This window comes from Chionomys nivalis, chromosome 2 (genome assembly GCF_950005125.1).
Source record: "Chionomys nivalis chromosome 2, mChiNiv1.1, whole genome shotgun sequence".
Classification (NCBI taxonomy): Eukaryota; Metazoa; Chordata; class Mammalia; order Rodentia; family Cricetidae; genus Chionomys; species Chionomys nivalis.
Window position 1 is genome coordinate 122,077,040 of NC_080087.1, and position 17,479 is coordinate 122,094,518.

Sequence of the window (17,479 nt, forward strand, 5' to 3'; positions counted from 1 at the left end):
AGACCACCCTGGCCTCATACTCAAGAGATCCACCTGCCTCTTCTTACTGAGTGCTGAGATTAAAGATGTTCATGCCTGACTGATTTGAACTAGTTTAAGGCTACATGGGAACCTGCCTTCCTGACCAGTGGCTCTGAAGGCTTGGGTCTCCACGGCTTGTACCTGCGCTTGTTGCACTTAAGTCTGGTTATTTCACCACCCAGCTGGGAACACAGATCTTCTTTGAGAGAACAGGGACGAGCCAGCCCCACTCTGCCCCTCCCCTCCCTGGGGCTTACAAATGCAGTTCTGCTTCCTTTTCACGCCAGTACTTAATAACTTTATTTGCCTTTGGCTGGTTCTTCTGTGTGGAAGAGGCGGGTGCTGGCAGCAGCTTGAGCATCATGCGCCCTCTGGTGGGCCTCGGGAAATGACCACAATTAGCCACACAGAACTCCAGTCAACAGTCTAGTGCAAGGTTGCAGTGATTCTCACTCAGTTCTGTACACCAGACCCAACTTCAGGGAACTGGGCTTGTTGGGAGGAAACCCTGAATCTCTGGCTCTCATACTCGCCCGTGTTGGAAACCCGCATGTTCTGCCGAGCCTTCATCTGCTTCAAACGGTCCTTGTCCACTTCCTGCTTGGTGAGGACGAAGAAGAGGATACCACAGGGGAAGCCGATGGCCCTAGGGATGGGGAGATGTGCAGCGGGTTTGGGCAGGGACTGAGCCAGAGGAGCTGGAAGAATCAGTCCAGCTGTGCCAAGTGTACAAACGCTGTGGCGATAGCTGTCCTGCTGGCCTTTGTGCTGGCTGCTGCAGGGACCCCACTGATCCGATCCTCTGCTGCCTGCTTAAGACACTGTAATAGCTCTCTATTATTATCCATGCCAACGCTAGGCATGGCACTAAAGGCCCTGTGTGGTCCTGCCTACCTCTTCGTTCCTCTTTTTATGGCTGATATTCATGGACCTCTTCACTCCTGCTGACCGCTGATGTGTGATAGTATAAGTAGCCCTCTGTGAGTCTGCAAAGTCCCCTCTGCCTAAACTGCCTCACATCCCTTCCCAGACACCTCTTTTTTCTTTTTGGTGCTGCAGATTGAACTTAGGATTTCAAGGGTGCTAAGCATGTCTTAACCTCTAAGGTATATCAACCAAGTCTTTTTCTTAATCTGAGCAACTACAACTCAAAGGGAGGGTCTTGGTAAGAGTCAAAAGAACATGAAGTCATGACCTAGCGAGAATCCCAGCTGGGAGCTGGATCCCTCCCTGGTGAGATGGAAGTGCAATGTTTACCTCAGAAAGCTTAAAACACTTATATGGCAAAGTACTGTCACGCCTCAGGCACTTGCTGGAAAAAAAATGTTAATTTTCCTCATTTTCCTTTAATGTTGACCAATAATATGTACTAAAGCCAGAATCAGAAGCAAATAAATTCACAGAATCATTTCTAGCTTCTACACAACATATTCTAACACAATTTTAATTACTAAGACTTACCCCAGCTCCCAATAGGAAGGATGAAGCCAATGACCCAAATTCAAACCACATCAGCTCAACTTGCTCCACAGAAAAGTCATTGTCTCCCCAACGTTACATATTGTCCCATTCCCATCTTCCTTCCCCCACTTTGAGATTCCACCTCTTGAATTCTCTTCCTTTCCCTTGGCCTCAGCTCACCATCTGCATGCAACTCAAGTGTCTAGGTCCCGACACCCATCCAATGCAAGTCCCACTGCTAGGCAGAGGGGCAGTTAAAACTCACCAGGCGAGTCCCACAGCTTTCATGGGGTTCTTGCCCCTCTTTCTGGGAATGTATTCCAGCTCAGGAGAGAGGGGGGGCTCAGGCTCCTCCTTGCACTCCGGTGAGCTGTGGCTCTGCAGTGCTCTGGTCCTGTTCTGGGAAGCCTTGTTAGCTGTGGCTCCGGAGAGAATCCCTGTGAATGAAGGAAAGGCAGCTCAGTATAGGATGAGGGAGGGGAGAGATTGCAGTCTGAAGTAACAAGTGCCATGAAGAATCCAAACAGAAATGGGAAAATCGCCATCGAGGTGACACCTCTGGAAGCTACTTCCACGTCACTGCGGGCTCCTCACCCTGGTGCCAGGACAGCGAGCTTCGCTGCTGTTCTTTCTATTCAGAAGATAGGTTGGGAAGGACTGCAGAGAGACTCACCGGAGACATACGTATGAAGGAAATCCGGGGAACTCTTTTAAAACTGCAGGACCTTAGCTATCCCAAAGGATAGCTAACTCCTTTCCCTCGCACTATAGAAGAGGAAACTGAAGCCCCGAGAGACGAGCTGCTCCGCACAAGGTCAAACCGCTAATTACCCAGTGCTAGAACTCAAGCCTCCAGAAGCCCAGCGCTCTTTCCTCTGCACTGCGGTGAGTATGAAACCCCTGGAACGCGGGAGACTAAAGGCTCCTTCGGAACTCCCTCTAGCAGCAAGACCCCAGACATGCTGTGTAACCTGAACGCAGGGGTTAGATCGGGTGACCTCTAGAGCATCTTTCACCCCCAGACTCTCTAAGATCCTGCAGAGAGGTGTGGGCAGCAATTAGCAGCTTGATTTTCTGCTGTCGTGCCGGATGGGATGTGAAGGGAATGGGATCTTTTAGCGCCCTACCCTTCCCAGGGGTCCCTCTCCTTACCCCGGAGGACGCGGGCATTTCTCGCCCCACGGCCCTTCAGCGCCGTAGCAGCTACCACCGCCGCCATGTTCAGGTCCCACCCCCTTCACTGCGCTCCCCGCCGGGAATTGTAGTTTGCGTAAGGGGCCTCCCCCGCGCCTTCCGTCCTGCCTACAGATCAGAAACTACATTTCCCAGAAGTCCGCGTAGCGGACCCGGGAGAACTACTCCTCCCAGGAGACCCCGGAGACGCGCACGCTCGCTTGTTTCCCTCCATCTGGGGGCGGAGTCATGTCGGGCGGTGCTTGGGTTCTCCCGCCACGCCCCGGCCTGGTCATCCCAGTTCTGCCTTGTGATTGGCGGCTCTGTCAGTCCACCTCTGTCGCTATTGGTCCCGATTCCGTCGCTCTTTCGGCTGGGAGTCACCTACGCCTACTTCCTCCCGGGAGGAGGGGCTCGAGTTCCGCGTCGTCGCGCAGAGCTGACTCTGGGAGGCGTTTGGGCCCAGAGAAGTGGATCGGGAGGTTTCGCCGCATGGAGTCCGAATCAGAGAGCGGAGCGGCCGCTGACACCCCGCCGCTGGAGACTCTAAGCTTCCACGGAGATGAAGAGATCATTGAGGTGGTAGAGCTGGATCCAGGCCCGCCCGACCCGGGTGAGAACTGTCGCTCCTGAGGCCATGGGACAGGAGGCGCTCACCCCTGGCCTCTGACCCCTGCTTCTCCCCCTCCCCCCTTTCCTACCGGTCGTTCCTACCGACATTTCTTTCCCAGCCCTCCTTCCCTACCCCCCACACTAGTTCGAGGCCTGGCTGGGTGGGGGTTCCCTGACGCCTCCCCTGGCCCTTCCCCTCACACACCCCCTTCCCATCATGCCCTCTGTCCTCTCTACCCACACGGTCGCTGGCCAACGCCAGGTCTTCAGATCTAGCCTCTCTCCCCTTCTCCGCCCCCCTAGCGCTCTGTTTCTGCTCGGTACGTGTGGGACGACACCTTTACCTTTGGCCACACCACCCACCCCAGCGTCGCCGTGTTCTCTCTTCACCCCTCACCCCATTCTTCTTAGCTCTTTCGAGATCCATCTTTTAACGCTTTTCCCAAAGCAGATGATCTGGCCCAGGAGATGGAAGACGTGGACTTTGAGGAAGAGGAAGAAGAGGAAGAGGGCAATGATGAGGGCTGGGTCCTGGAACCCCAGGAAGGGGTGGTCGGCAGCATGGAGGGCCCGGATGATAGCGAGGTCACCTTTGCATTGCACTCAGGTAGGGCTTTGAGGGGATCACCTCGGGGCAGTGCAGATGGACATTTGAGTATGATCCGTTGACCATGGGCAGGGTATTATGAGAGACAAATAGGAAAGCCTGCTGGGAATTCATAGGAAGGGCCAAAGGGATTAGGCTTTGCAGTGGGGTTAAGTGAGACACCTAGGTTCAAATCCTACCTCTGCTGTTTATCACCTTTGTCAGCTTTCTGGATCTTGGTGTTCTTTTCTTTTTTTAAAAAAACAAAAAACAAAAAAAGCCACCTTGGCCAGGCAGTGATGGTGCACACCTTTAATCCCAGCACTTGGGGAGGCAGAGGCAGGTGGATCTCTAAGTTCGAGGCCAACCTGGTCTACAGAACAAGTTCCAGGACAGCCAGGGCCACACAGAGAAACCCTGTCTCGAAAAACAAAACAGCAACAAAAAAAGTCATCTTGGATGAAAGTGAATGGAGGTAGCCCTAGTGGAAATGAAGGCAAGTGACACTCCGAAGCAGCATTAACAGCAGACTTCTCAGGAGCCATGACGCTCTCATCCCTTCATTCACACCCAGCCTGGTGGTACCCTGTGCTGTTAGCTGTGCACATGGACCTACCTCTTGGCTTGTATCTCAGAGTGGGATGGTGAGGGGAACAGAACAGCAGAGGGACGTGCTCTGGAGGAGGACTTCGGGATTTCTCTAACAACCTAATGCTTCAAACAAGAACTGGCTATAACCTTTCCAGGAGAGAATACGTATGGCTTTGGGGGAAGGGTTGCACTGAAAGACAGAATTCTAGATGAGAGCCCAGTTCCGTCGCCTTTCTCATGGACTATCTCTTGGGACAGCATCCGTGTTTTGTGTGAGCCTGGACCCCAAAACCAACACTTTGGCAGTGACTGGGGGTGAAGATGACAAGGCCTTCGTGTGGAGGCTCAGCGATGGGGAGCTGCTCTTCGAGTGCGCAGGTGAGAGGCTGGGGAGGCTGTGTCCCTCTGGGCACCTTGGCAGGTGGCTTGTGGACACCTGGCAGCTGTTTACTCGTCTCGTGCCGGATCCTGGAAGCCACTAATGTTCTTCCTTTTCTGCCGCTTTCTGCTCTTTAAGGTTATATAGTTTAGGTTGGCCTTGGATTTACTATGTAGCCAAGGCTGGCTTTGAACTTGCTACATCTCTCGGGCAAATTTGAACTCAAAACCTGCCCACTTCTCTTTGCAGGCCATAAGGACTCTGTGACATGTGCTGGTTTCAGCCATGATTCCACCCTCGTGGCCACAGGGGACATGAGTGGTCTTTTGAAGGTATGGCAGGTGGACACCAAGGAAGAAGTCTGGTCCTTTGAAGCAGGAGACCTGGAGGTGAGAGCCTTGGAGTGGTCTTCAACTCTGGGGGACCCCAAGTAGAGATGAGCACTACTGGGAGGGGCAAGCCTAGCTCTACTGGAGACACTCGCCTTGAACCACAACACGCCAGCTCCAGCAATGTGTCTGTTCACCCGTAATGTTCTTGCTAGCCTTGGAAGCAGGGACACAAGGGTGGGGTTCATGGATTCTTAGACAGGCTGGGTAGCAGGCCTTGGTTACTGAGCCTTCCTCTCTGCCCAGTGGATGGAGTGGCACCCTCGGGCACCTGTCCTGTTAGCGGGCACTGCTGACGGCAACACTTGGATGTGGAAGGTGCCAAATGGTGACTGTAAGACCTTCCAGGGCCCCAACTGCCCTGCAACATGTGGCCGTGTCCTCCCTGATGGTGAGAGAGCTGTCTCTTCCTGGGGGTAAAGGTGGACCCAGTGACTCGGGGGTACTGTAGTCATCCCAGCCTCCGCCTGCCCCATACTAGGGCTTCCCTGTGACTTCAGGGGGAATTTGGGTTCCCCTACTCTATTCTCCCTGCTCAGTGTACCCTCTGGGCTTTGGTCATTCATGCCTTGGTTCTTAGGGAAGAGAGCTGTGGTAGGATATGAAGATGGAACCATCAGGATTTGGGACCTCAAGCAGGGAAGTCCCATCCATGTACTGAAAGGTATCAGAGGAGGGGGGGTGTTGACCTGGGCTTGGGGAGCTTGAGAGCCTGTGCAGGATTCAGCCTGTGTATCCCTGCTCTGTCCTAGGGACTGAGGGTCACCAGGGCCCTCTGACCTGTGTTGCCACCAACCAGGATGGCAGCCTAATCCTCACTGGCTCTGTGGACTGTCAGGCCAAGCTGGTCAGTGCTACCACTGGCAAGGTAAGTAGCTTGGCCTTCTGTCTGAACCTTCTGCCCCTCCCCTGCCCTTTTCCTCAGTCCGTGACCCTCTTCTCTTACCTGTAGGTGGTGGGTGTGTTCAGACCTGAGACAGTCGCCTCCCAGCCCAGCCTGGGCGAGGGAGAGGAGAGTGAGTCCAACTCCGTGGAGTCCTTGGGCTTCTGCAGTGTGTGAGTGTGAGCAGAGTCTTGGCCTGGAAACCCGAGGCGGAGGGAGGAGGTGGCTTTGCAGAGGGTCTCAGTCATTAGGACCAGGGAGGAGGGAAGGAAGGTGCATAAATCTCGAGCCTCCAGAGCCTTCCTTGTTCTTCTGCTTCCAAGGATGCCTCTGGCAGCTGTTGGCTATCTGGATGGAACCTTGGCCATCTACGACCTGTCCACGCAGACACTCCGGCACCAGTGTCAGCACCAGGTATGATGTCTGGGGCTTTGTTCCTACTCAGCAGGCTGTTGTGCTGGCTAAGAGGTAGTCTGTCCTCTGTGGCCCTGTGCCCCGCTCTTTCTGAGCGTGGGGACAGTGTCTTCTCCTCTCCCTCCTGACTTTTGCCCTACTTTGTTACTGTGTCACATTCCGGGACAGTCGGGCATTGTTCAGCTGCTGTGGGAGGCTGGCACTGCTGTGGTATACACCTGTAGCCTGGATGGCATTGTTCGTCTCTGGGATGCCCGGACTGGCCGCCTGCTTACTGACTACCGGGGCCACACTGCTGAGATCTTGGACTTTGCCCTCAGCAAGTAAGCATAATGGACTGGCAGCTCTGGGAAGTGGGTCTGGGGTGGGGTGGCACAGGTCCTTGGGGAACGGGAGACGATTTCTAAGGGAAGTCAGACCCAGTGCCTGGTTTCATCCTTTGATGAAGGAATGAATGCCAGGTCACCTGTGCAGTCACAGTCCTGAGGTCCTCTGTCCCCACCCATTATGGGGCAGGGTGCTGAGAACGAACCTGTCCCCCTTGCATCTGTCTTGTTCCCATACTAGGGGTTTCCTTCATGGATTCTCTTGCAGTTTCCATGGACATAGTCGGGTCAGCTCCCTGGCTTTGGGGGGAGGGCTTGAGAACCAGGTGCAGACTCAGCTAGGGACCTAGAATGGACATGATGCTGAAGCAGCTGCCTTAGGATCTCTGGGGCATGGGCCTCAGGTTCTCCAGTAATTTCACCCCCCTTTTCTGTCCACAGAGATGCCTCCCTGGTGGTGACAACATCAGGAGACCACAAAGCGAAAGTGTTTTGTGTCCAGAGACCTGACCGTTAGCTGCGGCTCTGGCATGGTGTCTGGTGTTGAGGGGATAAAGGGAGACCAGACCCCTGCCCTCTCTTCCCCCAGCAGAGGTGCAGGGTGTAGAGGGAAAAGGAGGGGAGGGCGTTGGACTGCTTTCCAATCCCTTCAGCTGACCTGCCCACTCCTTGTCCTTTTCTTCCCTGGAAACCCACCTTACCAGGCCCTCCCTCTCCTGTCCAGCCCTGGGGCCCTTTAGGAGGCCCACGTTTCTTTCACTTTGATTTGCTGGTGTGAGCCATGGGGTGCGTCTTTGTATGTGGGGGGTAGGTCTTTGAGGTTCCCGTTCTTTCCCTTCCCAACTCTCTGGGGAAGGAAAGGAGGAAGAGAGACTAGTTACAGATTTTAAAAATGTAAATAAAATATACTTCCCAGAGGCGGTGTCTGTGTGCGTTTTGTGGCGGCTGGACAGAACAATGCTTAGTTGGAGGTGAAATCTCTTTGGTGCTCAGTCCATCTCTGGGTCCATCTAAGGCAGTCAACCTGCCCCTCTCCCTTACTGAGATATGGAAGGAGATGACTTGAAATGGTAGCCAGAGATTTATTTGGTCAGGGTGAGGTCTCATGGAGCAAGGGCTCCAACCCAGAGAAGTATGGCTTAAGAGATGGATGAATGCTCCTGGGAGGCTTCCCTAGTTCAAGTTCAGGTCCGTGCTGCTTTGGCTGCTGGGGTGGTAGGCAGTGGTGCCGGGGCCTGGACTGTCCCTCTTGGCTCTTCCTCGAAGTGCTCGCAGCCACCTTTGGGCAGCTGCCCTCCATGGGGCTGTGTAGCGCTGATCGCCCAGACCCATGGCCACAGGCACAGCTGCAGCACTGGCGCTGCCCAGTGAGATGAGAGATAACAGAGTTCCCGGCCCTAGTGGTGGACGGCGCTCATAGGCCAGCACTGACAGGAGCAGTGTGGCCACATAGGGTCCCCAACACAGCAAAAAGAGCAGCGTGGCTCCTGCCTGCGCCCTAGCCTGCCTCCAGGTGAGAGTCCTGGACAGGGTTGAGGGAGTATCACGGCACACTGCCCGCTCCAGTCGGCAGATCTCCTGCAGCTGGCGGTGGGCAGTAGCCAACACTCGGACAGACAGAAGGGCAGCAGCTCCCACAGCAGGCAAAAGGAGCCCGTAGACTTCGAGGTAGAGGTAGGGGGCTGGAAAGACAGCTTGGGAGCTGCAATTGGCACCAGGACTCCAGTGGTTCCAGCCCAGAGCAGGCAGGCTGGCAAAGAGCAGGGGGCTGGCCCAGGTGAGGAGCAGGGCTAGCCGCAGACTCCCCTGGGGCCGCAGTGGCTGCAACACTGCCACATATCGCTCCCCGTGCACGAGCAGCAGGTTGGCAAGCAGGGAGAGGAAAGAGAAGTTGGGCGCCAAGTGGAGAAAGAGACAGGACCAGTAGCCCCGGTGGCTTCTGCTCCACAGCCCAGGGAGCATGGGTAGTGCCAGCCCCGTGAGTAGCCCTGCCAGTAGCAGGCTTAGGAAGAAGCAGCCAGCAGGTGGGCTGCGCAGGTGGCGGTCCAGGGCGATGCCTAGGGCCAGGAGCAGGTTGGCGACAACGATAAGACTTGACAGGGCCAGGGAAATCCCCAGTACCCCTTTGGGAATGGAGCTGGCCACTTCCCCAGTGTTGTTGGGTGTCATCATAGGCCTTGGCATATGGAGGGCCTGAAGCTGCAGTCAGCATGCCTGTATGGAGGAGTGGCCAGAGTTAGGTTGGAGCTGCAGTCACTCTCCTGGGGGGAGGGAGGGGACGGGACAGCACATTAACATAGAGGCTGGAGACTCAGACTGGGCCATACCGTTTGCTGATACAGATTTTCTCAGTTGAAACGTAAACAATTATATAGGGAAGTCATGTTTTTGGTTTTGCTTGGAAAATCAATTCTGGCAAGAGTTCCCTGTATGGTATCTTAGTAGAGGCTGTCCTTCAGGCGATAACCACCTTTGGGCAGCTTCACCTATTTCTGTCATCCTCCAGCCTCAGGGCAGCTGTGTTTACAAGTCTGTCTGGATTGGAAGGCAACCTACCCAAAGCATGTCAACCTCTGCCAGCACACACTGGGGTGCCAAGAGAGGACAGTGGCCAGACAGCCATGGTGTGAGAGGCTCCTGAAGGCACAGAGTGCCCTGTCCCTGCACCCCCACCCTGTTACAGCTCAGTGAACAGCCTCCGGGTAGGACTTCCAGCCCATAAACTTGACTCGTTCACTCCACACTAGCAACAGGCCCTTCCTGGGAACTAGAAGGAAGTATGGGGAGATGCTTGGCAAGGAGTTGGGGGTGCTAAGAACAGAGAGGAGCCCCCCCAACCTCTAAACATAGGCTGAGCCCAAGGCACAAGGCAGAGCCTCCAAATTGACCCTGTTGCTTTCTTTCACTTGGCTGCCTAGTCTCAGCCCCAGGCCACATGCCAGGGCCAGTGGGAGGGGTCCTGGATCCTGTCAACAGGGGAGCATCTGCTGTTGCTAGGATCAAAGTCAATACAGAAGGATTCTGCCCTCCCATCCTGTGGCCTCTCCCAGGACCTGCATCAGCTCTATGGTTACCTTGGCTGAGAGATGCTCTCCTATCCTAACAGCTCCCAAAACTGCACCCCTGATCTTTCCCTCCCATGGCCTTACTCTTTATCAGTCTCCCTGAAAGGCCCTCTAGTTTGCTCCCCTTCCCTACACTGTCCACTTTTATTAAACTACTGAGACCTAGCTCGCAGCCCTTTAGTCCCTCACCGGCCTCCCTCAGAGTAAAGAAAGCTAGAGTCTACAGCTAGGGTTAGTGACCTGGTGGGGTGGGAATGGTGTCTCCCGAGTACTCTAGTGGCTTATACCACTGCACTGACCTCTTCAGGATCGGACCGGACAGGCTGGGGTGTAGCTACTCACATGGCTCTTAGGAACAGGTGGTGCTAGCTAGCCGGGCCTTCCTCTGAGGACCAGAGTCACAGCAGCCGCTCTTCAGGGCTTCAGTCCATGCCTGGGGTCCTGGCCCATGACTGCCTGTTGCTCCTATGCTGGGGAAGGCAGGAACCAGGCTCAGGCTCTGCCCTGGTCTGGATTCCTGAAAGGATGGGGGAGTCTGGGCTGGAGGGCCTCAGTCTTGGCTCCTCCTCCGGGGTGGGACTTGGCACATCCTGACTGCTTTTACTGAGAGACCTCCTCTCCTGTCTAGTGAACCCGCCCTAGCAGTCTACCACATCATGAAACCTAGGTGTTTTCCTCACCGCGGAGAACCCGCTTGCTGTCATTGCCAGGCTCATCTGGGGAATCCATTTCAGCCAATGAACGACTGACACATAACACCTCCCCGCAGCACCCCAGCTAATAGAGCTGGTTAGGTATCTTAAACCCCGGATGGCCACAGCAGCCCACAGCCAGCTACATACACCGAAGAATAGTGTGCATACAAGATGGGGGGGTGGCGGTTGGGGCTGGGACCTGAGAATCTTCACTGATGAGCCTTTATTTTTATTTATATTTTTATTCATTTTTTTTTTTTTTTTTTTTTTTTGAGACAGGCTTTCTCTGTAACAGTCCTAGCTGTCCTGGAACTCACTTTGTAGACCACGTTGACCTTAAACTCACAGAGATTTGCCTGCCTCTACTTCCCCAGGGCTGGGGTTAAAGGAGTGCCACCACCACCCCAGCTTGGATGAGGTTTGTAGCTTAGAAATTAAGCCTTGCCTTCCTTAGTCTAGGGGTCATGCTACATACCTCTCAACTTTTTTGTTGAGATGACGGGTCTCATATTGCCCAGGCTGATCTCAAACTCTTATGTGGTATCGCTTTGAACTTCTGATCCTTTTGCTTCCACCTCCTAAGTGCTAGGGTTATAGCTTTGTCACCGTGTCTGCAGACCACACTATAGACAGGTTATAGAACTCACAGACTCATTCATTAGGTTAGTATTCTATCAACTCAGTTGCATCCCCGGTCCTCAACTGTTTTCTCAGTCAAATTGTGGGTTATACATAAGGCACAAGTGGATAAAGTGTAGAGGTTCAAACCCGTAAATCCCAACACTCGGAAGGCTGAGGCAGGGGGATCAGTGTAAAGTTTGAGGCTAGCTGGGTTACAGAGTGCCTATTTCAATGCTGTGAATCTCTCCCCCCGCCCCCCAAGTAAAATCCACCTATTGGGATTGTGGTAGGGAATGTCATGGGGTAACACAGGACCTGTGGACACAATGCTTGACAGTATTGAGGGAGGTCAGCTCCATGGTGCTGAGAGGCATATGCTGTGGTTGGCACGGCAGGGCTGGTGGTGGTCCCCGCAGTGGTCTCGCTGCTTTAGCTGTGCAAACCTGGGCAAGTTGTTGAAGTTCTCTCAATAGTTTTGCTCTTCTTTCTTTTTCTCTCTTTTTTGTTTTATTTTTGTTTTTTTGAGACAGGGTTTCTCTGTAGCTTTGGAGCCTGTACTGGAACTAGCTCTTAGCTCGTGTAGACCAGGATGGAATTGAACTCCAGAGATCCACCTCCCTCTTGCTGGGATTAAAGGCCTGTGCCACTACCACCCGGTTTTATTTATTTATTTATTTAGAGACACGGTGTCTCTGTGTAACAGCTCTGTCTGTCCTGGAACTCACTTTGTAGACCAGGCTGGCCTCAAACTCACAGAGATTCGCCTGCCTCAGCCTCCTGAGTGCTGGGATTAAAGGCATGTGCCACCACCGCCAGATACAATTTTGTTTCTTTATATGCACAGTGGAGCTCAAAATTGTACTTCCTTATGCCAGGTTTGTAATCCTAGTTCTGGTGATGAGATGAAGGCTGCAGCCAGTTGCCGCCAGCTTCAGAAACAAAGTGAAACCTTGTTTCAAACCAACAAAACAAACAAACAACAAAAAAAATAAGAGCCGCCCCCCCAGCAAAGGGGTAACAGGAACCAGATCAACCCTTGGCTCTTGAGTACTTCATTCCCGTAAATGCTAACATCATCAGGATTTCTGTTCCTCTCTGCACCTGTCCCTCCACACAAGCACTCTGCCGAGAAAGGCAGACAGGGAGCCTAGGAAAGCAAAGGAATGGCCTTTTTTGATCTACAGGAAAACTGAGGAAATTAAGTATAGGGAGAGAAGGTCATGTTCACAGCATGGAAGCCAAGGGATTTGCACTCGGACAGCTTTAGGCGTGAGGGGAGGAGAGGAGCCCAGCCGAACTCCTTAAGGACTGAAACAGGCCCAGACTGTAGCAAGATAGCCGGAAGGGAGATGAGAGCAACCTTCTCCCTTCTCCCAGAGCAGAACTTCAGTTCCCTTGGAGAAACGCAGCCCCAAAGGCTAGAGGTTTGAGAACTGTGGCACTGTTTGCCCTACAGCACACATTCCCGGGTCCTGCGGAGGCGGGGCTACCGCTGGGAGACTAAGCAGAGCAGCCTCAAACCCACCCTCCAGGAGCCGCCCCGTCTCGGGCCCCCGCAGGGGCAGTGGGGCGTGAGTCAGGCTCTGGGAGAGTTGTCTGGGGCTGTCCTCAAGTGGTGCAAGACCCCTTGGATGCAGGGCTGCCGGGAATAAACAGTCTTCCGTTCCCAGCCTCTTTCCCCAGAGATTCAGATGTCTGTTTCTTCTCTGCTCTATCTAAACACTGTGTGTGGCATGACGTGTAACCGGGACAGCACAGGCAGTGGGAGCTGGAGAGCCTGGGTTCTGTCCCGGGCTCAGCTCAGCTTCTCCTTCACCAACTCATCTGCTTCCTCTATGTCAAGCCCTTGGCCATGATGGTTTCTTTTGCCCTTCCCATGCCACAGGAGGAGGGAGGGTGCAAGTATTCAGACGCTCCACCTGCGGCCTGTGGCCCTGACCTGCTGTCCTCCTGACAGAGAACATGTGCTGGGTGGACAATCTAGACTGTCCCAGAAGTCTCCCAGATCTCCCTAGTCCACTTCTGCAGCTACTCTGGACCAGGGAGGCGATGAAGCTTCCCATACTCTGAACTGCTTTCCCAGCTACTACTTAACACACCCCGCCACCAGGCATACACCAGTGAGACAGGGTCTTGGTAAGTAGCCCAGGCTAGCCTTGAATTCCTGACCCTCCTACCTCAGACTCCCAAGTGCTGCGATCAATGGTTTGCATGACCTTACCCAAATGGCTAGCACTTAAAGCTGACATGGTTATGTACCTCGTAGACAGTGGTCCTCAACCTTCCCAATGCTGCAACTCTTTAATACAATTCCTGATGTTGTGGTGACCCCTAACCATAAAATTATTTTTGTTGCTACTCATAATTGTTTTGCTACTGTTATAAATTATAAATATCTATGTTTCCGGGGGCTGGAGAGATGGCTCAGTGGTTAAGAGCATTGCCTGCTCTTCCAAAGGTCCTGAGTTCAATTCCCAGCAACCACATGGTGGCTCACAACCATCTGTAAAGAGGTCTGGCGCCCTCTTCTGGCCTTCAGGCATACACTCAGACAGAATATTGTATACATAATAAATAAATAAAAATTTAAAAAAAAATAAAAAATAAAAAAATATCTATGTTTCCAATTGTCTCAGGTGACCGCCGTGAAAGGGCAAGAATCATTGTTCTAGATAGTGTAACAGACTAGCCAGGACACTGGCTAACCCTGAACTCCTGACCCTCTTGCCTCAGACTCCCAAGTGCTGGGATTACTGGTTTGCACTACCATACCTAGCTGGCCCACACTTAAAGCAGATGTGGATATGTACCTTCTAGACAGTGTAAGACCGGCCAGGAAGCTGGCTTTGAGAACCCCCTATTCAGCTGCTGAGGCATAAGAAACTGTCCTTAAACCTGGATGGTTGGATTAGCCTGCAACAGAAACTAGTTGCGCACTAGAGTATCCTGTGTGAGATCCTTGAATCCCAGCAGTCCAAACACATCCTCTCATTCTACGTCAGCTTAGGTTTCAGGGAGGACTGAACAGGGTGTGTCAGGCGAGCCCTAGGCAGACGGCAACTGGATGTCAACTGCCACAGACACCATCTACAAGGACTTATGTAGCGGTTAGGTCAGGGCTTTCTCCTTCTGTATCTAACAGCTCCTCTGCTGCGTACTGTAATGCCATTTCCTTTCCTGCTAAACATGTCCCATCCAGATCTGGAGAGTCCTACCCTCCTATCCGATAAAGGAAGGGGAAGAGTACAACCATCTTAGGGAAGGTCTGGAAAACCCGAGACATAAAGAAGCTTGACTTCTGTCACTTATCCAACAGTCCTATTGCTTTCTGGTCCTCCGGGTGTATAAAGGGAACCGGTGTGTGTGTGTGTGTGGGGGGGAGGTAAGGGGAAGAGACGTAGAGATATTGACAGCACATACTGCTATTGCAGAGGACCCAAGTTTGGCTCCCAGAATTCACGTTGGGTGACTCATTAACTTCCTGTAACTCCAAGATGCAGGGACATCCGATGCTTCTGGTCTCCACGGGAACCTGTACACTTACCCCCACACATAAAGACAACATGGCTGTTACAGATCTACAGCATAGCTCAGTTGTGGCTGAGGATACCACTAGATGTCAGCCTAGCACACGAGGCTTTGGGGCCCATCCCTAGCACTGGGTGGGGGAGGACTCTATCCAAACACATGTGCATCTATCTGTGCCCATATGCATCAGAGATGCCCATGCTGTACGACATGCACATCGATCTAAACCTGGAGTACTCGGGTTACGAGTATGAGCCACTGTGTTCAATTCAAAGTGTATTTTCTTTCCCATTTAGCATGTTCTAATCATCACGATGCTCCATCACATTTTCCTACAGGCATGCAATATATGACCATACTTATTTGGTACCCTGTCCCAGTATGCCTGCTGACTCCTGTCCTCTTCCCTTTTTAAAGGATTCAGTGAATTCATCAGAGCTGTTTACAGGAGCATGAACACCTTACCAGAGGCTAAATTACTAAGAAAATGTCTCTTCCTCATCCAATCAGCATGGGTTCTTGATGCTGGCAAAATATTGTGGAATTAGACAGAATTTACTATTACAAAAATGTTTAATGCCATTATACTTTTCTCCTACAATTTCTTTCTTTTGAAACAGGGTTTCTCTATGTAACCACCCTGACTGTCCTGAACTCATTTTGTTGATGAGGTTGACCTCAAACTCACAAAGACCAACTTACTTGCCTCTACCTCCCGTGTGCTGGGATTAAAGGTGTGCACCAACATGCCCGGCTCCTATAATACTTCTTTAAATCTCGCTAATGCCTCAGAGACCCCCAAAGAATAGAGGTTATTGCTACTATTATTGATTGCCTGCCAGAACTATATGGTAAGACCCCATTGGGGTTTTGTTTTGAGACAAGGTCATACCACGCAAGGCCTGGAAATCACAGAAACCCACCTGATTCTATTTCCTGAGGACTGGGGTTTATTATTTTTAAGGACTGTGTATTTGTGTGTGGATGCAGGTCCCTTGCTGAGGGCAAAAGACTGGATACCCTGGAGTCAGAGTTATAGACAGTTTTGAGCTGCCTGCCTAATGTGGGTGCTAGGAATTCACGTCCTGTCCTCTGAAAGAGCAGTGCATGCTTTCACTATGTTTGTATGTACCTATTGATTTATTTGCTTATTTACTGATAGGGTTTCTTCTGTGTGTACTTTTGGTTGTCCTGAAACTCACTCTATAGACCAGGCTGACCTAGAACTCACATTCGCCCGCCTCTGCCTCCTGAGTGTGAGTCACTACTACACGGCTTTTAATCTTTATGTTCTTTCAAGTCCTGACCCTACACTGAAGACTACAGGCTTTGTTTAAAGGACACAGAAAAACCGAGGAACTAAGCCAGAATGATCTTACCCAGCTAAAGACCATGTGTGCTACAGTACTGAACCACAAGAGAGATCTGGGGCACCACTCTAAGAGTGGCACTGAGTACTGTGGGGGTAACCAGCTGCTTTGTGATTGGCTACACAGTAGCCTGGTAACATAAACCTGACTGCTTACAAGGGGTGACACACCGTGGTTGTTTCCCTCTAATAAATACGTTGTCAAACTGTTTTCTAAATATTCATACCCACAGGCTACTAAGCTCTCAGCTGGGGGCAAAGAATCATTTTTGCAGAGTGTGATGGTTAATACAGAGGCTTGATTCTGGCCAAAATATTTAGAGTAAGTGATTGATGAGTCACATCAATCCTTGCCTCCTCCTTGCAGCCAAAGCTGGGGGAACATCATAAAAGATGAGGTAGCTGGAATGAAAATGGTCCCCAAAGGCTCATAGGGAATGATATTTTTTTAAAGTATTAGGACATGTGGCCCTGTTGGAGTAGGTGTGGCCTAATTAGAGAAAGTGTGTCACTGGGGGTGGGTGGGCTTGGAGGTTTTAGAAGCTCAAGCCAAGCCCAGTGTGGCTCTCTCTTTTCCTGATACCTGATATAGAACTCTAAGCTACCTCTCCAGCACCATGCCTGCCTGCATGCCACCACACTTCCTGCCATGACAATAGTGGACTAAACCTCTGAGCTGTAAGCCAGCCTCAATCATATGTTTTCCTTTAGAAGAATTGCCATGATCAAGGTGTCTCTTCACAGCATTAGAAACCCTAAGGCAGAAGTTAAGGCAAACAGAATCCAAGACCTGTAAGATGGGGAAGGGTGTCACAAAACACTGGCATTCAGGTATGGCACTGCTGTAGAACCATAAACACATAGCAGTTGCATAAGACTGGGCCTCCATCCCTTTTGTGGACACAGGAAGTACCCATGAAGTCCCATCCCTTCCTTAAGGAGCTGGCGACTCTGGGAGAGATGGTATTGCCTCAATGGTCTACCAACTAGGAGACTAAGTAGGAAGAAGCAGGGTTAAGGAGCAAAGAAAGGGATACCAAGGGGAGTGGCGTGTGTATGTGTGAGAACAATCTTTAAAAGCAAAACAAACAAAACAAAAAGCAAGTTTCACTACTGCCAAGAACGCACAGGGAGATCCAGAGTTCCTGCTCTAAAATCGGCAAAAAGGAAAAAAGGGGGAAAAAATCAGCAGAAAGGCAAATGCCAGCCAGAGCTGGGTGGGGCAAAGCTGTCATCTCAGAACTTGAAGGCCAAGGCAGAACGACTGCTTTGAGTTTGAGACCAGCCTGAGCAGAGTGAAGCTCTGTCAGAAACCTAAATAAAACAAAAGAAAATGGAATGAAAATTAAAGTAGTTGGTCATGGTG

At 51.9% G+C, this 17,479-nt stretch overlaps 3 protein-coding genes across 5 annotated transcripts in view; 1 reads left to right on the top strand and 2 right to left on the bottom strand.

Moving 5' to 3' along the window:
• Nucleotides 1-2,822, bottom strand: part of Pnkd (PNKD metallo-beta-lactamase domain containing) — a 69,636-nt gene extending 66,814 nt beyond the window's left edge. Inside the window, exons 1-3 of one of the 2 annotated variants that reach the window (XM_057794524.1) lie at nt 2,635-2,822; nt 1,748-1,919; nt 304-667 (exon numbers count right to left, since the gene is read on the bottom strand). In XM_057794524.1, coding sequence (XP_057650507.1) covers nt 475-667; nt 1,748-1,919; nt 2,635-2,701 — 432 coding nt within the window. In that variant the 5' untranslated portion in view covers nt 2,702-2,822 and the 3' untranslated portion in view covers nt 304-474. Of the gene's footprint in view, nt 1-303; nt 668-1,747; nt 1,920-2,634 lie in introns of those variants that run through there. The other variant, XM_057794505.1, reaches the window with a different exon arrangement.
• Aamp (angio associated migratory cell protein) lies at nt 2,821-7,745 on the top strand. Of its 2 annotated transcripts, none has more exons than XM_057794482.1 (11): nt 2,821-3,268; nt 3,716-3,874; nt 4,703-4,822; nt 5,073-5,212; nt 5,459-5,603; nt 5,793-5,876; nt 5,965-6,080; nt 6,165-6,268; nt 6,419-6,509; nt 6,678-6,832; nt 7,277-7,745. In XM_057794482.1, exons 1-11 carry the CDS (start codon nt 2,905-2,907, stop codon nt 7,350-7,352), a joined length of 1,554 nt encoding a protein of 517 aa, XP_057650465.1. In that variant the 5' UTR covers nt 2,821-2,904; the 3' UTR covers nt 7,353-7,745. The 2 variants fall into 2 exon arrangements, with proteins under 2 accessions (XP_057650465.1, XP_057650475.1); XM_057794492.1 differs by having other exon boundaries at nt 2,830-3,268; nt 3,719-3,874.
• Nucleotides 7,746-8,008: 263 nt separating this feature from the next.
• On the bottom strand, nt 8,009-9,007 carry Gpbar1 (G protein-coupled bile acid receptor 1). Its single transcript, XM_057763034.1, has one exon. The coding sequence runs from the start codon at nt 9,005-9,007 to the stop codon at nt 8,009-8,011; it is 999 nt and encodes a 332-aa protein (XP_057619017.1).
• Nucleotides 9,008-17,479: the final 8,472 nt, after the last annotated feature.